This window comes from Leuciscus leuciscus (assembly GCF_965113295.1).
Source record: "Leuciscus leuciscus genome assembly, chromosome: 5".
In the NCBI taxonomy this organism is placed as follows: domain Eukaryota; kingdom Metazoa; phylum Chordata; class Actinopteri; order Cypriniformes; family Leuciscidae; genus Leuciscus; species Leuciscus leuciscus.
Window position 1 is genome coordinate 43,705,955 of NC_138729.1, and position 24,517 is coordinate 43,730,471.

At 36.9% G+C, this 24,517-nt stretch overlaps 1 protein-coding gene and 1 long non-coding RNA gene across 2 annotated transcripts in view; both read right to left on the reverse strand.

Annotated features, from left to right (window-relative positions):
• The window catches only part of znrf3 (zinc and ring finger 3), a 74,402-nt gene extending 50,580 nt beyond the window's left edge, over positions 1–23,822 (reverse strand). Inside the window, exon 1 of the mRNA XM_082170232.1 lies at positions 23,297–23,822. Within this exon, the coding sequence (XP_082026358.1) occupies positions 23,297–23,518 (222 nt within the window). The 5' untranslated portion in view covers positions 23,519–23,822. The remainder of the gene's footprint in view (positions 1–23,296) is intronic.
• On the reverse strand, positions 7,476–11,528 carry LOC309499251. The gene is made up of 2 exons (XR_014206172.1): positions 7,675–11,528; positions 7,476–7,546 (listed from the first exon to the last, which is right to left on the reverse strand). It is a non-coding gene; the product is annotated as an uncharacterized lncRNA (long non-coding RNA).
• Positions 23,823–24,517: the final 695 nt, after the last annotated feature.

The following is a 24,517-nucleotide window of genomic DNA, read 5'->3' on the forward strand; positions in this document are numbered from 1 at the left end:
TATCTGAAAAATAGCTATTAGATCTTTTTTATCCAAATCATGCAGCCCTAAGGACAGAACTACACAGATTCTAAAGTTTTGGAAGTTTTTGGTTGCTTCTTGAACTAATACTGATCTTTTGTATCTCTTTTAGAGTCGCCTTCCACCCTTTGAACAAAGCTGCAGCGGCAGCTATTTGCAGCAACAAGCTAAATCTGTTCCAACACAAGCCTCTATTCACAGGGCCAGCATCCATCAAAGGACTGGAGGGGGGGCAACAACAGAGGATCCCATCCTTTCCAACCAGTCCAGAAGTACTGCAAAAAAAAAAAAAAAAAAAAAAAAAAAAAATCAAAGGACTCTACAACACCCAAGGCCACTCATTTCAGTGGACGCCGGATGGAGTGGCCAGTGCCAAAAGTGACCATATCAAAAGCCCCCGGGGCCCTGAGTCACCCCCTACAGTGATCAAACAGGGACCATCCCCACAGAGAAAGGAGGGGGGTGTGAGACCAATGACGAGTCAAAGAAAGACACAAACTGATAGAGAGACCAGCAGTGAGGGAGAGCGGGACAGAGAAAACAAATGAGGCCCAGGGACGAGAAACCGACCCAAGGCAAACAGCGAGGGGTAGAACACAAAGACAGCGGTTGCCTGGGAGAGAGGGGCTCGCAGCAGAAACTATGTCCAGATCAAGACACTCGCCGCTGGGCAGGACCGAGTGAGGTGAGCCCTTACTGAGCCCCCGGAGGTCACAGAGAACAAAAGAGCAGAGGACTGGAAAAACAGCTGGCCAGAGCAGATCACAAATGAATAAGGAGGAAGGCATGAAAAGAAAGATCAAAAAAGGGTGAGGGACGGAAGGAGCGAGAGGGAGAGGAAAGAACGGACAGAGAAGCACATGGTAAAGAAATGGTAAAAAAAAAAAAAGATGAAATTGAAACCACTTTTCTCACTTATTTTTCTCCTAACATCAGCTGATCACTAAGATTATTGGCAATTTTGAGATTTTTGGCTTTAGCTTCAGCTAGCATGCCAAAAAGTTATCAAATATTTTTTGGTGAATTATGAGTAAATATTGTGCAAAATAAGCATCAACTCCAAAAAAAAAAAAAAGAAGATGGATACAAGATAATGTATGAGCTCTGAAAGGTAAAAAACACTAGGTAATGTTAAGTGCAGCTTTTAAACCAGTAAATTAAGGACAAGCTCTGAAAACTAGCACTGTATCACCGCAGCATACAAAAGACTATTTGGGAGAGAAAAAAAAAAATCAAATAGCATTTTATCTGATAAAAAATGTTTTTTATTTATATAGTGCTTGTTTGTAGGGTTGCACAATCTGGCCAAAAACTCTACAAACAAGCACCATAAAATTATTATTATCATTAAATAAATACAAAATAAAATGTAAAAAAAAAAAAAAAAAAAACATACCACTCTACTACTACTACTACTACTACAATAAAGGCAGTACTAGTACAACTACTGCTACTACTGCTACTACTACTACTACTACTACTACTACTACTACTACTACTACTACTACTACTACAATAAAGGCAGTACTACTACTACTACTACTACTACTACTACTACTACTACTACTACTACTACTACTACAATAAAGGCAGTACTACTACTACTACTACTACTACTACTACTACTACAATAAAGGCAGTACTACTACTACTACTACTACTACTACAATAAAGGCAGCACTTAAAACAAGATGTCAGCAGTTTGATCCAGACTGTGTTCATCTGGAGCTTTACCACATGTGCATCCACTCACATGGGTGAGGTGAGTAAACAAAGCTTACGGGAAGCGCACACCACAATAACAAATACACTTACACTTGAACACACTGCAAACATACTTCAAGCAATGAGCACAGCTTGGTTACAAACACTACAAACATACACACACAAAATCATACAGATGTAAAGCAGATTTTTTTTCACTGCTTAGGAGAACTTGTGGACCAAATTCTAAGTGGAGCTTCAGATCATGCATTCAAATATTTCAATTTGTGCAACTGCGCAGTATATGACTATACGGCTGGTTGTGACGTAATCTAGTATCCAGAACACGTACAGCTCTGTGGAATAAACGGTTATGAATAAAGTATTTTTATTATATATTTGAACTATTTTTGGGATAAAATTAAACAAATCAATGATAATTTTTACTTGTGTCAAGCTGTTCCCTCCAAAGAAAGTTAACAGGTCACTACTATTTATTCATTGACTTCACAAAAACAGACTTGTATGATTTTAGTCAGACTAAAGCAGGGGTGTCCAAACTCAGTCCTGGAGGGCCACTGTCCTGCAGAGTTCGGCTCCGACTTGCCTTAACACATCTACCTGGAAGATTCTAGTACTATGTCTAGTAAGACCTTCATTAGCTGGTTCAGGTGCGTTTAACTGGGGTTGGAGCTAAACACCCTGGACACCAATGGGCTAAAGTGTTTAAATGCCATTTAAAAAAAAAATTATTGCTTTAGTCTAACTGAAATTGAACCTTTAAAGTGCATGTAAATGCACTGCCTATAAGAAAAGGGGGGCTTAAATTCCAGAGTTTGTGGACATACTGAAAAGATGAAAAGACACCAAGAAGTCTACAAATGGACCACAAACAAGAAAGGTCAACATAAACCCAAACCAGATACAATTCACAATTCTGAACCACCACAGTTCCTTCACGAAACAGGCCTATTATTCTCAAGGACTGTAGAAGTTCTTCTGGGGTTAGCAGTGGGCTGGACACGGTCGGTCCACTGAATTCCACCAAACATTTGAATAGCAGCAAAAAGAGCAGGCTACACAAACAGTGCTTTGTTCGGATCCAGAATGCTACAGAACCCTCTGCCAAAGGTAAGCCAAGTATGTCTGCTTGGCAAACACAGAGAGCACCGAGAGGTCTGGGGAAGAGAAGCGCTTCAAATGCTCAAGAGTTAAACATCAATCTTCTCAACAATGTTCGCATACATACACACACTAAACGCAGGAAGGATCAGAGGGGGCCGTTTTCTAAAGGTGGGCTAATGGTCAACTACCTCTGAAGGTGATATGGCCGGAAAATGGGTTTTTCAACTTTAAAGCCAATTTACTCATTGTAATGAGCAACTCATTCTCTGGACTTGCAGGTTGAAAGCAATTATGTCCCATTTGTGGACAAATCGTTCTTTTGATCTGGTTCTTGATAATGATTTGCTTGTAGAGCAAGAAGGTATGGGAGAACTTCATTATGTCACCAACCTTACAGTATTCCCCTCAAACAACATTACCCTTACAAATGATTCCACATTATAATCAGACCTCACTATGTTGAACAATGACCAATAATATTTTTTGGGGAAAAAACATATTTAAAAAATATACACTTATTAAATCAAAATTCTGCAGTAAGTTCGTAGGTTTAAAACAAGCAACGGTTCCTTTTTTAATCAGACCAACAAAAAATTATTCAGTACGATTCAACGGGGGAGTGAGTATGATTCAAACAAGTCAATCAAAGATTCAAGAGAACACTTGCATGCATCTTTCTGACTGACTCTTTAAAACAACCGGTTCATAAGAGTCAGGTGTTCATAATTCGGAAATCACTTGTTCATTGTTCATTGTTGCATGCAGGAAATTCACTCAAGAAAATTACTAACGTCTCCTCAAAATAGCCTAATACCTGATGGAAAAACATACAGCAATTACAAATGTTTTTCTCTAAACAGTGTTAAAAAAAAAAAAAATCTGTTATGCTAACAGACTTGATCTATAGCTTAACCACATACAACATCTTACAAAGTCATTCAGAAGAAATCATGAACCACAAGGCCTAAATGTTCACATTGGCCAATGTTTCGTCCATATTTTATTCATGAAAGCATGTGTAGCCAATTATAAACCCTGAGGGACAACACAAGCTGAAATCGTCCATCCGTCTGTCGCTTTCGCATATACCTTTTGACATCTCACCATCAACCCCACCCCAAGCCTTGATGATAATCATATCTGACAGATGTTTGTGTTTAACCCCCAGCACTTGCCTAGGTGAGCAATGCAGCATGGGAGCTCAAAGGAAGACAGAACAGTTTTCTTGTTAGTGTCAGTGATGTTCTACCAACATACCTCATAATTTAACAATGATGTGGTTTAACAAAATGCAGTGAGAACAGTTAGCTGTACTTACTTCATTTCAATGAAATTCCAAGCTGGCGAGATTTTGCACAAGCAAGAAATAATGCAGCTCACTAGTAAGACTAACTAACTAATGAAGCTGGTTGACAAGGTAGTCTTGGTTGATAAGCTAGATGCAAGCACACCAAATACATTATAGCCTACCAAACTAGGTATCTAAAATATAATGTGACAAGTTCTGATATCAGCTCCATCTCAACAAAAACAATGTTTCCATCCAAACTGAGAATGTATGTGAAAAAAAAAAAATCAAACATCGCAAAAGCATGGACCTGGGGCCTCATGTATCAATCTTGCGTACGCCCAAAAACTTTGCGTACGCCAGCTTTCACGCTCACGGTCGGATGTACTAACAGTGAAATGAACGCGAGAATGTGCGTTCCTCCACGCCAATTTCATGTCTGGCGTACGTACATTTCTCATTGTTTTTGTCCGTTGGCGACTCTTACAGGCAATGAAGTGAAGTTGCAAACATTACACAACGAATTGTTCTACAAGTCTATCGCACCACCACCTGTGGGAAGCATTGCTATTCATTTGCAGCTTATAAAATAAATGACATATATTGTCTCACGAGCCTTGTGGAAATATTCTATCAATTATGCAATTAAGTAAGAACATATAAAAGCATGATACAACCCTTGGTCTATGGCAATGACAGCTTTGGTTTAATGTCCACCTTTATATCAGACCATTTCTTTTTAAGGTCATTTAGGGTAGACTGTGCACAGTTGAGACACCTTAAATAACTTGCGGTCGCAGCAAGCACAAGTTGTGATTTTTGCTGTGCGTGCGTATAGTGTCCTCTTTGATCGTGGGAAATTTGAAAAACGGACGCATCTCCGATCCGAAGAAATCGGGAAAAGGTTTTTTTTTTTTTCTAAGCTATGACGTTCACTTCACCATGCACTCTCCACAATGAATAGCTTATTATCCTTATGTGACTGTTAAACGTATCACCACAAACGTTATTCTGTTCCCTAAAAACTGGCATATTTCATGGTTTGTGTCATGCAAGGTAATTGCAAAATCTAGCGAAATGTGCGAGGTGGCCAGCGGGGGATAGTTGAGACACATATCTACTGTACCCCCGATAGAGCTCTATTAGGAAACACACTGTTTAGTTGTTCAGCGTTATGATAACAGGTTAAATGTTATAATAAGCCAGCATAGGACGCAAATGAAAATAAAATTTGATATTTGTGATATTTAAACTGTGTATTATTAATAAATATTGTTACATATCTTGTTCCTGCTTTATACATTTTAACCAGTGCTAATTTAAATAAAATTAATGAATATAAATGGATGAATAAACAAAAATGTTGCCCAATTGTTATTTTCTTTATTTGTCTTTATTTTTTATATTTACAATGAATGGTTAGTTACCTTCACATCATTAGAAATGGGTGTCTCAACTGTACCACATATTGGTACAGTTGAGACAAAGTTGAGAAAAAAGCACCTTATTTTTATGAGCTAATTGTGGAAAATATAAACTACTTGTGGGTATTATTGATTGATAATATCTTAGTCTACAAGCTAATGAAATGTCATGTGGCGTGTCATGTGGAAATTCACTTCTCTTCAATGTCTATTTTTGTGTGAAAAATCTAATCTCAACTGTACTCAGTCTACTCTACAGTGCGACTTTCAGATCCCACCGCATTGACGGCATCAGCCAAACTCTCCCATTCATATTTTTTCCTTTTGTTATTAATTCCGGAGGACAAAGTTCCAAATAAATTTTTTTTTTCGTTTCTACCTCCGATAGTAGCACCTCCAATTCACTTTCTGTAAAGTTTCGTTTCTTGCCGACATTTTCTTACTGCTTTCTTTTGCCAAAGTGGACTCATTACCATATTTAAATTAATTTAATTAAGGGAGGAGACTGGGTGGGGCGTTGTGCTCGTGCATGTGCGCTCAATTTTACGTTAACTGGGATGTACAAAGAGAATATGCGTGGGATCCTTCGTACGCAGAGATTCATACATCTGGGTTTTTTTGTGCGTAGCCTACGCACATTTACAGCTTTGTCCGTACGCAATGTTTTAGTATGAATTCAACGCAAGTCTTTGTACATGAGGCCCCAGGTGATTGGAAATATGAGATGGGAGGATAAAAAAAAAAAAAAATTTAATTCTTTACGTTCTCTTGCAAAATTATTGTGTTCCTTTGAGAAACTTTACATTTGCTCACAAAACTTTAGCGCTCTCTCGCAAAAGTATCGTGTTCCCCTGAATATATAAAAATGTTATTTAAATTGAAAAAAAAAAATTCCTCCCATATTATTTCAATCACAAAACTTTTGCGAGCAAATGCAAAAAAAAAAAAAGTGTTGTGCACAAATGCAAAATATCCTGCGGGAACGGCAAAAATAAATAAATAAATAAATAATGCAGACAAAACACTCAGAATCCATGTTTGCTAGTGTGTTTCAAGCGTCAGACTGTCAAATTGTGTGAGTTAGCAGGAAATCATGTGAGCAAATTTCTCAGTCACATGACTCAAATCCCTAGTTTCACATCCAAACTGGTGTGACTATTGCAATTTCTGTGCGTCAAAACTGTGCAATCACAAGCAAGATATTGCATACTTTATGCAATATCTCAAAACAGTCCATAAAAAGGTGGATGGAAACCAGTAAATGGTAACTTACAATACTCTTTACACCTTTGACCTTTTGAAGATGCCCATAAAAATACAAAGATATTCATTACCTGTAATCACATGACCTACTGTGTTTGTTATTAGTGCAGTTTACCTGATGCTTCACACAGCCATACTTGAAGTGTGAAAATAATAACGCAGACAGCTACACAAAGAACAGACTACCTATTGTAGTCACTACCATCGTCCCTGATCCCTTACATATACCCAGTGAGCTCATTTTCCTCCCCGGCCTCACGTCTCTATCAGCGTCTGTACAGAAGACTCTGTTCATGCTCACACAAAGAAAGAAGTGAGAGGCAACCATCCTCGGCATCTCAGGCATCCTGATATTCTCTACCGATATCGGCTTAGTGGCTTATGCGCTTTTCGTCTTCTCTCTTACCTACTCTCCGCACATTTCCCCTGGGATAGGTGGTACTCCACCAGGTCCTTGCTAAGTTTTATTTGGGATATGTGACTGATTCTAGTGGATGAAATGTATGGAAGCTTATTTCCAACAAAATAAAAAGGGTTGGGGGTTTTTTTCCTCGCAAGTTTGTATATAAACTCGGAATTACAAGTTTACATCTCGACTTTTTTCCCCTCATAATTCTGGGTTTACATCTCTCAATTGATTTTTTCCCCACAGAATTCTGAGTTTATATCTTGCGATACTGACTTTTTTCCTCAGAATTCTGTTTACAACTTGCCATTTTGACTTTTTTTCCTCATAATTCTGAGTTTACATCTCGCAATTCTGAGTTTTTTTCCCTCAGAATTCTGGGTTTACATCTTGCAATTCTGACTTTTTTCCTCAGAATTCTTTTTTCAACTTGCCATTTTGACTTTTTTTCCTCTCGAAATTCTGGGTTTACATCTCGCAATTCTGAGTTTTTTTCCCTCAGAATTCTGGGTTTACATCTTGCAATTCTGACCTTTTTCCTCAGATTTCTGAGTTTACATCTCGCAATTCTGACTTTTTCCTCAGAATTCTGAGTTTACATCTCGCAATTCTGACTTTTTCCTCAGAATTCTCAGTTTACATCTTGCAATTCTGTTTTTATTTTGTTTCCACTACGTAATAAAGTAAAAAAAAGGTAACTGTGAAGAGTTTCTTTCTAAAAATTCAGAATAGAAATTATAATTCTGATTTGCAGGAAAAGTCAGAATTGTGAGATATAATCTTAGAACTGCGAGAAAAAAACAAATCAGAATTGAGAGATAAAAAATGTGGCATTATTCTGTGGTGGAAAAAAGGCTTCCATATAAAAGAATGTATGAGTGGATGTTAAAGTACTAGAATTCCAAAAGCAAAACCGCTATGCCATGTCTATGATCTAAAGCATACAAATTCAACCTCTTCCCCCTCTCTCGCAATTCAGATTATCAGAGGCTCATCTCCGGCATGCCAAGAGGGGCACATACCATTCGCTCTGGCCCATCCTGTGAGCTCTCTCGTTGGCAAGAGTGGCCCTCTCAGCCGCTTTGATGTGCTGATGGTTCGGTGGCTCGCTCTGCAGCTGGTGATAGCATCAGAGCAGGCCTCTCTTGGGCCTGTGTGCCACGCTATGATAACAGGAGGGTTGATAAGAGGAAATACAAGCTGTCATGAAGAACACATTGAGTTGGATGCCAAGCTGACAAATCAGAGGGACAGCAAAAGATGCAGAGAAAAACACAAGAGATAGAAGACTATGCAGGGGTGACAGACAAAGCAATGCAAACAAAGAAATAAAGACACATGAAAATGTTTATCTGACATGAAAACCTGTGTTGATTCTGCGGTGGGTCATTTTTTATATTGTCTATCAATGCCACAAATCTAAAAATCTAATCAACAACCGATGCAAGTCACACACAACACTCTTTTTTACATTACAATCTATTACACCCATACATCACAACACCCATACACTTATTCTAGTATTATTTATGTACTGTTATAGGTTTTATTAATACATTGAATTAGCATTTTATTTTTATATTTTCAGTATACTTGAACCAACAACCATCCAGGAACCAAATTGGAGCTTTAGCTACAACCTCAAACAACCCAAATAGGCTCAACATTCAACAAGCATTAAGACTAACAAGCTAACATGAGGTAAAAAGAAAGGCCAGCTGTAACGTAGCTCCAGAGATTTTCTCCCTAAGTTAACTCTAAAAAGGACATCGAGGTAACCTGAATCTGCAATAAAGTCATAAATTAAGTAGGAAAATTCACTTTGGTGGTGAAACTGGGTCACTACAACCTTCTACCCTCTAATAATCCAATTTACTCAAGCAAAGACTTGTCCCTTAGAAGTCACATTCAACATTCAGTTAGAAGAGCTAGAGATAGTACAGGATACCAATGTTAAATATCCCAAGGCCAACCTCAAAGCAACATAATATTAGCTATAAGAAATGCAATAAATATGTAAATAAAACAATGTTTCAGTGTTCATTCTGAATGAGTTAGGCATTTAAAGAATAATATTATGTTACACAGCTGGCAAGAGAAGCGGCACAGATACATAAAAGTACTCTGGAGAATAATGTGCAAATATTTAACTAAAACAACCATTTAAATATCTACAGTATAACATGTCAAATCAAGCAAGTGGAGACAGATGCATAGACAAGTATATGGATAATGATACAATGGAAAAACTATGACACATTAAAAAAAATATATATTAAAAAAAATTATGTTTCCAAACATATAGAGCAAACATCTGGAGCAATAAGGGTGTTTCGACTGATAAGGCGCGGATCGTTATAGGGCGATAATAGCTTTATACAGTTTGATCGGCGGTCTCTATAAAGCCGATCAGAAGAGCCGATCAAATGACGCAAAACTCGCGAGACAATATTTCTATGCGCAGCTAAAATTGCTCCACTACATTCACCGGTCTGGCAGTTCTACCAGGTGTCTGAAAAGGACATTCAATTTACATTGCTCGATAATAAAAAGTTATTAAAACTGTATTAAGCCGCGAAAGTGATACTGTTCCTCAAGTGGCTTTCTTTGCACACGCTCAAAGACAAGCAAAGTAAACTTTGAGCTTCCGGTAAGCGTAACGGCGGTGTATTAAATACACACAGAAATGTGACAAAATGCCCAGCTTGGAGAATATTTGCTTAAACACCGTCGCTTATGTCTTAAGTGAACATACACAGTTGGGAAATGAGTATAGCATGTGTAACTGTTTATTGGATCCACGCATTCAGTCTTGAAGTGACTGGAGCCTAATATTCCTGCTGTCTGTGTCATTAATGTTAATCAAACAACAAAAGACAAAGAAAAGAAATACACTCACTGCTATTTAGTAGGATTGCACTTGATTACTTATTTATTTCACTGGAATGCTATATTTGTTCAACTCTAAGCTATTATTGGTATCAGTGATTGATATCGCCCAATTCTGCTTCCGGTGATCAGCCCCAAAAATTCTGATCGGAGCACCCTTATGGAGCAACAAGAACTTGTGATGGTATTTTCTCTATTATGACATATATACACAAGTAAAACTGCATCTCAAACAAGAAAAATGAAGAGTGGAACTTGATTTGTTTGCTAATTGCACATCATTAGAGAAGAGCGGTCATTGTGGGGGAGGGGAAGTTAATTATTTGTTATTAACACTGCAATATTTCATAAAAAAATAAGGATTGTCATCTCCAGAAACTCCTACTATACTTAATTTAGGCTACATATCTCAGACATATTAGCACAAAAACATACAATTCCATGTTAAAAATCACACTGACAAGTCACAACCTACACAGATTAGTAAATCGCAAGACCAAAATACATGCAATCATATCCTACAATTCTGCAGAAAAGGGGCATGAAATTGACCAAATTAAACCAAATCACCTTTATACAAAATCTAATTCCACCCTACCAAGTGTAAACCCTCTCAAGGTCAATGTCATGTTCCTATCCTGACTGGAGTCTTCATTTTGTATTATTCCACTGAATGCTGATGCCTCATGTGTGGTCTGGACCATCGGGATCTTGAGGTCTATCAAGAGAATAAACGTGTACCTTAGATTCTCCCGAAATCCCACCTCCCATATGGAGCACAGAACAATAAATAAATAACATATAGGGGATCAGATCCTGCCAAAATAAGCTGTAAAGAGTGTTAAATACATACACTCTGTCACAGGCACCAAAGGAAACAGTGAGAGAGGGATTTTTATAACCTTTAGAAACTGTTGTATCAACAAACAGCAGATCTCTAAAGCATTCAGAGTCCTGTAAGCCCCTTTGGGTTGAAACGCTAGCTCCATTCATACCAGCTACACACTGAGCGATTGTGTTTGAAGGTTTCTGAATAAACCTGTTTGAGGTTTGACCCACACACATGTGGCTATCCTAATTCCACCGTAATCCATGTTCATGAAATCAACCTCTATTAAAAAGAGATGCTCAAGCTCTACAGTGACATCAAGTCATCTGAACTATTACTAGCAGTTTCAAGACACCTTTAAATCAGCTAAAAGTCCAGGAATCAGAACACAAAAGTGCACATTTGCGTGTTCACAAAAACTAAAATACATTTTTAGGACTGCACCAATATTGACATTCTGACCGATAATTATTTTCATGATATGGCCAGTAACCAATACATTTATTGTTAACTCGAGATATTATAAACCTACTTTATCTAAAAAAAAAATTAAAAATGTAAATGAAAACAAGTGAATTTAGATGTTTTTTAGTTTTTTTTTTTATTACCGCTGAGATACTAGTTACATAGTACCTGAAAATTAACTACCATATAAAAGTTTGGATCAATAAGATTTACTTTTTTTTATAAATGCTGTTTTTTTAAAATTTCCATTTAATCAAAGAATCATGAAAAAATATAAATTAAGGACTCCACAACAATCTGAAGCAAACAGTTTTCAACATTGTTTATAATTATAAGAAGAGATATTTCTTGTGCACCAAATCAGCATATTAGAATGATATCTGAAGGATCATGTGACTCTGAAGACCGGCGTAATGATGCTGAAAATTCAGCTTTGCATCACAGGAATAAATAAAACTAAGATATATTAAAAAAGAAAAAAAAGTATTTAATTGTAATAAAAAATTTAAATATTACAGTTTCACTGTATTTCTGTTCAAATAAATTGGTGAGCATAATAGCACAAAAGTATGTAATTCTTACCGACCCCAAATATATGAACAATATAAATATATTGGGCATCCCTATTTTTACACACGCACAAGTTAGTGATTGCACTTAAGACTTCAAACACAACCCAACAGTCAATATGTTTTCTTAGTAAAGTCTAAAAACACACTTCTACTACTACTACTACTACTACTACTACACAGAAAACCCATTCTTGTGATAGTGTGTGTTTAGTCACAGGAGCTGTCAATAAATTATAAGGCCGTCTGTTAGAGCACCAGCGTTTTCCTTGCGCATACTTCAAAGAGCATGCATGCACGTAGATGAACGCACACACACACAATGCTGTTACTGTATAAACTTTACAAAGCACAGAGTCAACTCTGTTCCACCTGTTGTGTACTTTAGGAACGCCCATGGATTAACCGAATCTGATTAAAAACCCCACACTCAAGTGTCTTCAGTCGGTTTAAAACTTTAATCAATTCCACTATGCAATGTGATGCGTGCGTGTGTGTGTGTGTGCAGAAGATAAAAAGAGAGACAGCAATGACAAAAATAAAACATAGGGAGAGAAACAGGACTTAAAATCATACATTGTGTGTTTAAATCATAAAATGAGAACCCCAAAAGTCCCAAAATTAAACATCAAGCATTTGTTCTTTACCCAACTTGTCCAACGAACACCTCCACCTTTTATTTGTGCAGGGGTGGATTTCGCTGCAGGCCTGTGATTACATCACCAGCCGTTTGTGGTGCAGCTTTATCAGTCAGGCATTGCTCAGCCAGCCCTTTGAAGAGCCCGCCGGGGGCCTTTGATCTGAGCGTGCTCAGTGGCCTCCCAGCCGGCCGATCCTATCAGCTCAGGCGGCACATTTGTGCTCAACCCAGAACCAGATTCCAAAGCCACCTCTCTCTCTCAGGTCTGACTGGTTATGTGTAAGAGGTAAAAGGAGAGGGAAGGGCCTCCGCGCAGGCAGTAAATCCAGAGAAAACTGTGTGAAAAATACCACATAAATAGACAAGGTGTTGAAAGTCATCTTAACTCAACATGGAACTGCCAGGGGGAAGAACAACCAAAATGTTTTTTTTGTTTTTTTTCCTGAGATTACCAACATAAAAGTACAACTTTAAAAGCTAGAGACTGTCTATTTTAATATGTATGGATACATAGTATTTTTTTTTTTTTGCGTCAGTTCCTAGTTGTTATTAATACAATAAGGTATTTCAATATTATTATAATTAAATAATTAAATAAATTAATTACACAATCATATAAATGTATAATATGTATATAATATATTTAAAATGAAAAGTACAAATATTTTCAAGAATTAAAAAATAAACAAAGAAACTGAACATATATATAAAATAATTTTTATATATATATATATATATATATATATATATATATATATATATATATATATAATGTGTGTATATATATATATATAAATATAAATATAAATAATAAGAAACTATAATAAAAAAAATTTCAACTGGCCTGTACTGTATAACAGAGGTAGATTTATCTAAACTTGACTACAAAAAAAAAATATATATATATATAGTAGTCAAGTTTAGATAAATCTACCTCTGTTATACAGTACAGTTGAAAACATTAACCAAAAAGACAACTCTGCCGCTTGGACCAGACAACCTAATCTTTCAAAGCTGGAAGCCGCTATACTGAAGGGACCGCGAGTATCTCATTAAAAGGGAGCCAGGAGACAGTTGTCAGGCATTGTAGTCTATTTCAGAAGCCGAAAGGAATCAACACCTTGGATGAGACGTGTGCATCCATTCGTCTATGACAAAATGAACACCTGGTGACCATGGGAAACAACAGGGGAGCAATTATACAGAAGCCATGTGGAGTGAACAAAGGAACAAGCGAAAAATGATGATCCATCAGGGAGAGAGGACTTTCTTAATTTAACAAAGACACAAATAAGTGCCTTCATAAGCCAACTGAGTTACAACATGTAATTCAGAGCAGAACTTATCTGTACTTCCCCAAATCAGCTGGGTTTTCCTTTAGACGCCTTACAGCAAGTTCACAACATACAAATGCAGCGAACTTTGTACACAACCAAGAAATAAGTGTGATATAATGCCAATATCTAATGCAATAGCTAATATGAAATGACAATGAAAAATAAATAAATAAAATTATATATATATATATATATATATTCATATATATGAGTACTGTTTGTATATACAGTATATTTAATATAATAATAATAAATGCTGTAAAGTATCGTTCATTGCTATTTTATGTTAACATAAAAAAAAACCTTATTGCAAATGGTGGAAACGAGTAAGTGTTTATTTTGATATTTTTGCGTAAATCTTCCAGCGTATGTAATTCTCTGCTGGTGTGCACTGCTGTATACTTTGAACCCAGTGTTCTAGAACAAAAGAAGAAAGTAGCATAAATGATAAGTAGAGATGTGGTCTTAAGACTCGAGGATTTCATGACTTGGTAAATATTACAATACTAGTGCGAAGCTTGGATTTTGCTGCAGTTTTTTGGCTGATAACACAACATAAGAATAGTCTTCTTCAACCAGAACCTACCCGGTGAGGACTATCAAAAAACAATTAGCAACACAATTAGGATGACAACATTTCAAAATGTGCTGTAAACCAATAAAAGACAAAACCTTAAGGCAAACCGACATACATTCTGTTATATCCTGTTGGTGCATGAAGCTCATGACATTTCTGTTATTGCTCAAAAGCAGTCTGTCAACTGACCCCAAAATTTGAAAAAAATAATTAAGGTATCATATTGTACAATAAAGTTTGAACGTTTGGGGGTCGGTAACAAGAATTTAAAGAGGTATCTTATGGTAAGCTAGGCTACCATCAAAAATACAGTAAAAACATTAAATGTTGTGAAATATTTTTAAAACTTAAATGAACGTTTCTATTTTAATATATTTTGAATCTGAGCTGAATTTTCAGCAGCCTTTATTCTTCAGTGTCACCTTTAGAAATCATTTTTAGGATTCTTTCAATCAATCAATCAATCCATCAAATCAAACTTTATTTACAAAGCACTTTAAAGCAACCAAAGTGGACAAAAGTGAATGGAAAGTTGATGAATAGAAAGTTCAAAAGAACAACATTTGTTTAATTATCTTTTGTATCATTGTAAATGTCTTTACTGTAATTTTTGATCAATTTAATGCATCCTCACAGAATAAAAGTATATATTTATTTCCCCCAAAAAAGTGGTAATGTACATTATGGGCTATTTTAACAGCTTCTTACATGTAGATCTAGAAATTAACAACATCTAGCAACAGCATTTATCAATTAAAAAAAAAAAAAAAAAAATTCATATACCTACTCAGCTACTGTCATGTAAAAATGAATGAAAAAAAAAAATATATATATATATATATATATATATATATATATATATATATATATATATATATATATATATATATATATATTGTTAATTTGCTTAAATACAATCAGAAAAGACGACCATCATACAATTATTCTACAAAATCAACAATAATTCACATCTTGTGCAGTCTAATGTACATTTATCCATTATTCTGTCATTCAATTTTCTGAACATTTTAACCATCTTAATGTGTCTAGCAACTGTCCAAGAACAAAACAATAGCTGGTAAATCGATCATGTTAAAACTTAACATGTTTTCCATGTCAACATGTCAACTGTTTTCCATCATGACCTAGACTTGATTCAAGTTTTCATTCAAGATTTCAAGATTTCAGTCAAGTCTAGGTTATGATGGAAATTATTATAATCCAGTTGCATGCTTTGAGTCATATTGTGGATTATTGAAGTCTCAAATCAAATCTGACCATCAACTGTCTTTCATTACAACTTGGACATGATTCGAGACTTGAAGTCTAAGACTTGACAATAACTCGAACCCTTTTCTGAGACCCCTCGTCTCCATGATGTGAAAGAGTCCCTGGAGAGCGAAGAGGAAAAGGAAACATATGAACAAGTGCTGAGGAAAACCTTCAAGTCTATGCTAACTGGTTAAGCAGAAGGGCAAAAACAGAGAGAAAGACAAAGGAATAATAGAAGGCGAGTACCATAGAGAGTCAGGGCATGACAGAGTGTCTAATGGCGTGACAGACAGCGATAAGTACGAGGACACGACAGACAGGGAGACAGTCAGACACTGAAAGAGGGAAAGACTGAAAACCAGAGCTTGAAGGAAACAATGGGTCTGCGTTTTGGACTTCAGCCGTTCGTCAGCACATTCCTGAACAACAACAAAGCATGCCTGAGCCCCTGTGTGCCCCAAGAGCATTGTCATTTCATAACCCTCTGCTGCTTTTGCAGAAGTAGAGACCAAATGAAGTGAATATAAGCACATTAGCCTTACGATTGTGTCAGTCAATATCAAAATTATAGCGCATTTATTGGATTCAGAGTAGGGGTGTGCGATAACACGATTTTTGATCATGAATGGTTAAAATGTCTCCCAGATCTGCTTTTGAAGAAGTAACGTAGTATCGTGCTTCAGTGCATTCTATCACTTACAGTTCTGGCGCCTCCATCTCAAAAATTGCTGACTTAAATTTTTAAGTGCAATCAACTTAGATATTCAAGTCATTTCAACTTAAATCACATTAAACTGACATAAATGAGTTGAATCTTGTATAAATTATTTTTAAAAAGTTGAAAATGGCAAGTTAAGTTAAAGCAATGTAAAAACATATGTTGTCATAACTTACTGATCATATTTACATTTACATTTATTCATTTAGCTGACGCTTTTATCCAAAGCGACTTACAATTGCTATATATGTCAGAGGTCGCACGCCTCTGGAGCAACTAGGGGTTAAGTGTCTTGCTCAGGGACACATTGGTGTCTCACAGTGGATTCGAACCCGGGTCTCTCACACCAAAGGCATGTGTCTTACACATAAGCCACACATTTCAACTGTCGGAACTGAGATTCTTGAGGTGTAACCATAGCAACTGGAATGATTAGCTGTGATAAGCTAATCAATCTGTGTTGTCAGTCACCATCAGGACCGCACTTGCCTCTCAAGTGAACATCCAGTCCTTGTAAATGAGCTTTGATGGGCAAATCAATAGGGGTTTCAAGGAGAGAGAGCGGAGCGATCACTCGAGCCTTTGCAAGAAGCAAGAATAGGATTAATTCTGCGCCGGGTAAAATAGAGCCGACGGTTTGAATTTTCTATTTATTTCTGCCTAAACTATTTGTGCCTTAAGAAAACAAACAATAAACATTTTTTCAAGCGCATCAGAGTGAGGCAGACAGTGGTCAAGGAAGAAAGAAGGAGACAAAAACAGTTTAATCTTTTCTACTCCGACAGAGGGAGAAAAAAAACAACCTCAAATTACTTTGGCAAGGCTATGAAAGGCCGACGGGTTAGTGGTTTGAGCAGATACGTCTTAAAATACAGCTGCCACCACAAAACCAATAAATGGAAAAGTAGTCGTGCAGCACTTTTAACCTTTTAAACCCACGGTTGTTGAATATTGCTACTGTTGCTGTGGACAGGGAGGGGCCCCGTGTTTTCGGGTACCCACTGTCTCGTGAAGGGCCGTTCTGGACTCCCATGGTTTCAGTCTGTGGGAAAAGCATGCAGACTCCTTAGGCCAAACCAAGCTCTCATTATGGGCCTAATTTAAGCGCAAAACTACAGCAAGCTTTGAGGAAAGACACTGTATCAATCACACCACAGAACGTGGGCTGACTTTAACTGATTTTGTAAGATAAAACGAAAAAACAAAGTACTAAATTGTGGTTTATGCATCTAGGAATTAACCCAGACCTCAAATGTTCAACATAGCAAATAAGGAAAGTCGCCTTATGGTCTATTAAAGGAATAGTAGTAGTTGTTGCTCAATGACGATCTTAACCTCAAGCGGTCTGTTAAAGGGATAGTTCACAAGTTCAGTCAAAAATGAAAATTCTGTCATCATTTACTTACCCTTATGTCATTCCAATCCAAACCTATATGAGTTTCTTTCTTCTGCGGTAAACACAAAAGATGATATTTTGAAAAATATTGGGGTCCAAAACACTGGACTTCATTGACTGTCTTTATATAAACAAAAAAATCTTTGTGCTCCAAAGAAAGAAAGAGCGTCATACAATGACATAAACTTCACTTTTGGGTGAACTATCCCTTTAGCCTCTGTGATTACGGAGTCAACTCGAGACAAGTGGTGCTCATTGCAGAGCCAACTGAAGCTCCACCTCTCTGGACGTCAGGTATTGAGCTTGACATAGTCCAGCTCCACCTCTCTGGACGTCAGGAATTGAGCTTGACCTAGTCCAGCTCCACCTCTAATGGGTGGAGGTATAGAGTTATGGGAAGGGTTAGGGTGTGGTTAGACCTTCTAGCTCCACCCATTACACCCAAATTAAATCCAGATAGGGGGAGCTGAACTTCACGCTCCACCCATGGATCTGCAGTGAGCAGCCTCTCAGATCTGATTAATTCAAAAACGAATCATTCAGACCGATTTTGTGAACTCAAATCAATTCATTTGAAAATAATGTTTTTTTTCACAAAGTGGACTTCTCACAAACTAATGAATATGTCAAATAGTGCAAGGGGGGGATGTCAAGATTACAAGTGATATTGACAAATTATTTGAAACTATTGTGTCATTTTTGAAGTTTCAAAGCATCAGTTCCCATTCAGTGTAAAGGCATTATAAGGAGTCACCAGAATAATTCTTCACAAATTCTACTTGTGTTCCACAGAATAAATAATAAATTAAAATCACACAATCTTAATTTTTGGGACCTTTAAAGGGAGTTTACACAAAAATGAAAATTCTGTCAACAACCCTCAAGTTGTTCCAAATTTTCAGAATTTTCATTTTTGGAAAAACTATCCCTTTTATAATAATAACACATTATGTTTACGCTTGAAAAGTGATGAGTGAATCAGAACCAATCACCCATCACCCATCTCTCTGTTCTCAGAACCTTAAAAGGAAAGGTGACTTTATGGAAGTGACTTTCATATGGTCACTTCCATGGTTCAGTGTCCCTCAGAATCCCAAAAATTAAAGTCAGGTGCGCTAAGCATTTGAAAGCATTGTAGTACAACAACAAAAAACAAGACACTCGAAACTCAAAACTCATATCCCAACTACAAACATTCCACTCATATATAAACAATGAGTCATTTTTCAACACATATAGATTTCATTCCCACAGTTATCAGCCGCAACAAACAGGTGAGAACAAGGTTAAAAGAGTACCATTTTACTTTCCCACATCCAGTTCTCAATGAGAATAGTGTCTAAAAACCACCAGCACGGTTCTAGTTCTGCTGCAGGAGGTGATAAGGCGAGTCATCCATCAAGGTATTTTAGGTCAGTCATGTATAGATATGACACTACAGTTCTGCCTGAGAGAATGGAGAGAGGGCATCATTTTAACATGTCATCGCCTGTACTACCAGCGTTCACACAGAACACTTCATTTCACTTCTGTTTATTCAAGGGAATTTCAGCACTAACGGTCATGAACTACAAACAATGATGCACTGAGTTATGATGGTAGATGAGATAAATCTAAACTAGTCCGGTGGCACACTGAGAACAGTTGGTGTGACAGACATTATCTCCCTGAAAAATTAAAGACAGGTGCAACTTATGACAATCACACTTGGCAAACTTATTTATTAGAACTTGTTCAACTAATTTTAATCCCATCAAAGTAGAAATAGAATATCATAATTGCATTAAATGATATTGTTATTATTTTTCATAATATTATATTATTGATATCCATTATTATACTAAAATATACACTTTGAGGCTGGTAAGATATTTAATGTTTTTGTAAGTCTCTTATGCCCACCAACGCTGCATTTAATTGATCACAAATGCAGTACAAATTGTAACATTGTAAATGTTGATACAATTTAAAATAACCGCTTTCTAATTTAATATATTTACAATCAATCAATATTATTAGTCATTTAAAGCAAAAGGTAAAACACAGACTCACCAAGATGCATATATAATGTTAAAGGTATAATACACACAATTTTATATCCACACATTAAACTCGCTGTTTCTTTCCTTGAAGGAACTGAAAAAAAAAATAATGAAAAAAAACGAGATTATTTGTCATTTTAACCTGCTGACAACCTGCTTAAACATTTGAAAGTTCTGTTTAACAAAGTAAAATTCAAGGTATAACAAAGCAAAATAAAAGTATATTAGACTGATAACCACCATGTCAGCTAAAGGATTGGCAAAATCACCACAGACAAAACATTGGATGTAACAGCATTTCAGCTTAAATATTTTTAACCTTTCAGCCTTCGACAAAAAAACAAAAAAAACCTAAAACAATAATATTCCTGTGATCAATGTATGTAAAAACCAACAGCTAGCAAGTCTCTATACTGGAGACAAGGCCCTGGAACCGGCTATAGGAACGTAACACTATTCAAAACACCATCAGCAAGACCTTTCCAAGAGAAAAGCCACAACTACAGTATGTAAGAATTATTTAAAAAGACACTGATTTTCATGCTATGAGAAGACAAAATTGAGGCAATTGAGGTTCTAGCCAAGGAGAACATCGGTTCATTGGTGTATTAGCCAAGAAGTCACTTTACTTCCTGCCCCATAAGGTAGAGTATGTAGCAAATTGAGTTAATTTGTTTGCTTTGGCCCTGCTTTGGTACTCCAGGCTCTCCTTTCCACTCAAGGGAAAACTGACAAGGATGTACCAGGGCTTAGGGCTAGTTTTCTTAAAGTGCTTGAAATTTACGTCCTACAGTCTAAAACCCTCACTTATTGACTTAATTGGATTCTCAACGCCCAACAACAACCCTTCTTTATAATTAAGCCAATCCTAGAGGTTAAAATGCAATAAACGGAAATTGAGACCAGCATCTGTGGTTTGCAGGAAAACTTTTAACATGCTTAAAAGCAATTAGGCACAAGAAAATGTATGAACAAGCATAAAGGCCCGCTCACACCAATGACGATAACTATAGCGATGATATCGTTGGAATCACTTTGAGAAAGATTTTTTTCTAGCTGATGAACAGCCAATCAGAATGCTCGAGCATTTAAAGCAGCAGACGACAAACCTGCAGCACACTTAGAATAAACAGAATATCGTTCTTGGTGTGATCGGGCCTTAAGACTTCGAAAATGGTGCAACTGAATTATTATTTTTTTTCATTCAAAATGAATTACGCAACTATAAGTCAGAAGTCAAACATTTGCATCAGATCTCAAAAATATCTTCATATGGTTCTTATTCAATCAGCTTCACAGCAAAACTATCATTAGAGCAAAAAAACATCTCTCGCATGAACACCATTCAAAGCCACATGAAATTATGACATTGCTGAGAAGTTGACATGAAATTATGGCATTGCCAAGAAGAAAATTGTGAACGATACATGGCATTGCATTTCGGAAAATGAGAGAGAACAAACAGTAAAGGAGGAGAAGATCTGAAACATTGTGTGCACAATGATTACAGCGTAAGAATATATTACGAACACTATCCCAATAGGAATCCTAACTTGGCCTCTGTGATAAAAGCGATGTTTAACTATGTCTGAAAACATGGCAAACCTCAAAGGCTTCTCAACGTAAAGCTGAGGTCCGGCATCTCAGCAGGGTTTAAAGATAGAGCCAAACGGCCCGTGCTAAATGGATGTATGGCCAGCCTAAATATCTAAACCACTAAATCTCTCATTTCACCCCACTACAGAGAAAGCAATCTCCTCTGCCATCACTGAAAAATGATGATCACCACTTGCCATTTTGAAAAATGTGATACTCACTAATCCTATACATGCGAACATTCTAACATTACTAAGTACACAACTGTAAACACATAGTAGCGAATGATGTGGGACGGACACAGTAGACCTGGATGTAAAAAAGCCTGTATTTTTCATATTTCTTCACTAAAACCACAAGGAGGAATGTAAAGGAAAGCACAGAAATAGTAGGAGCTTGTGAAAGATGAACTATTGCATGCAGCTAGAGTTTATGCTTGTGCATGGCTTCATTCCAAGCCAGATTTCTTTGCATCAATCTAAAAGGTAAAGCATTTACAGTGTGTTGCATGCATGAGGAGATGCAGCATAAAGCATCAGGCATTCGCTTTGATCATTGCATCTTCTTTCAGTGTTCACATTACAGGCACAGCCACCATAACTTCCCACAGTGCACTTCTGCCAACAGTGTTAAACTCTAAGCAAGTGTTTTAAGGGACTAATTATTCCTCTTGGCGTGACATTCAATAACTTCTCGCTCTTTGATGCCTGTTCTCTGTTTTCACAAGAGGAGAGGGAAGAATTACAAACTTTCAACAAATCATGAAAATGGGCGCTCTTTAGAAGGATTGCAAAACTTTCCCTAGAGAATGCAAAACCGCTTGCATGCAATATGAAGGATAAATCACAGAGGTGTGATGGTTCATAAACAATTTATCAAATAGCACAGATCCCTGTGGAGATATTATTTTAGTAGAGCGGTCTTCTGGACAGCATTATAGAGATGATTTCTCACAGCCTTCAATGAACTTCAAACAAAGGACATTTATATGACAGGTGTCATTAAATCATACCATTCTAGTTATTATAATTATGTAATAATAATAATCTCAAGTCATCTTGTCGGTCTTAAAACGCATGCACTGATTTCAACAGGAAATCAAAACTATAATAAAATTAACTGTGGAAATGAATAAAAGTTATGGGAGAGTGCTGGAACTTTTTTTGATTTTCCAGTCTGGATAATTTTAACGCCATTGTAGGCACATAAAGCATATTTCAGAGGTGAGCATGAGGAGAATATATATATTTTTTCATGATCCTATATTTATAATCCTTTCATCTTTCCAGGTATTCATTGACTGTGGGAATCCTGTTACTATGAATCAACATTGACACTTGTCACTGTAACACTGCAAAAAGATCTAGGAAATGCTGTTATTAAAATTGATAACCTCTGACATATGTTTACCACTGTCATCTGCGCTACAAAGTTAGCCACATGTGTTCCTGCACGTCCCTAGTCCGTTTCTGCAGTATACTACACAATTAATGCAAGCTATGCATCAAAGTAACTTTTTTGCAAGTACGTTTTCATGTTTTGCACGACAAGAGGCCATTTTGCGACCGCTTAGTTCTCTGGTCTTGTACCATCCTCGCGTAGTGAAGTGCAACCCCACACCCCCTTGAAAAGAAAGAGAAAAACAAAGTTGCGGAGAGCGAATGCACCGCACAGAAACGAAGTTGTTAGAGGGTAAAATTCCCATGCCAGTGCACCGATAGAGACGGAAACGTACTTGCACGATCTCGCCCTCTGCGCTGATAGTGGCTCCGGCTCTGGAGAAGCGCCCTTGCAGACCTGTCGTGTAAGTGGTATAATCACCATTTGAGCTCGACTCAAAAAGCACAACTTCCACAAAGGCAGTATCCTTGGCTACGACGCTTCCCAAGACCCAAAACAACACCAAGACCACCGAATCAGCACCACGACCGAACCCACTCCTCGGTAAAATCATCATCTTGCCGGTTGGATCAGCGCCGATCGGAACATAATTTCCAAGGGTCTTCAAAAAAGTGTTGATTCAGAATCAAATTTGAGAGGGGAAAGCTCCCTCCCAAAATACAAACGACACCAAAAAAAGAAAAAGAAAAACGCAATGGATGGTGCGAAATGATAATAGCGATCATTAAAAATAAAAGTTTGTCCTTGGAAAGAATGTCGTGGCTGATTTCACCATTGCTGCCCGCACTATCGCATTGCTCGCGCGCTCGCTTATGCCTCGCTGGCTGCTGCTCGCGCTCTCTGTACAAAGCGGATCTCCTTTGATCTAGGAACACGTGATTCCTTAATTTTTTTTTCCACAAAGGGTTAACCCCACCCACCGATCTTCCTGACCCTCTCTATTCTAGTGGTGGAGTTTATGATTCATCCAAGTGACTCGATTCTTTTGAATCAGCTCATTTAAAAGATTCATTCAGGAACCGGTTATGACCCAGCAAACGGGGAACTTTCTCAGAACTTTGGCTAACGTACTGGCTAGGTTTCTTAAAGTTATGAACAAACATCCTTCAAGTAACGTATGCTTGTTCAGAGTTATCTGTTAATAATGTTCCCTTCAAAAGCACAAAAACGATAGGCTATTAATAAAGGTTACATTGTTCGTGGAACTTTCTTTTCCTGAAATGTTTTAGTTGGATGTTTGTTTAACATTTTAAATGTTACTAGTTGTTTCAGAATGTTCAGAGAACATTCAAAAGTAACGTTCCCATAATGTTTGCAGAATGATAAAATGGTAGGCCTATATCATTTTTAAAACATTTAATAAACTTGACGTTTTGAACATTTGGAAATAACGTTTTCCTATCTTAATGGGAATTACGTTCTTAGAACATATTTTGTTAGCTTAATAGTTATCTTTTTCTTATTTGCATCTCTACAAATCCAGAGGAGACACCATAAACAGTAGCTATTTAAAGATAATAAGTCTTTCCCCATAAGCAACACCTAAGCAGGTACA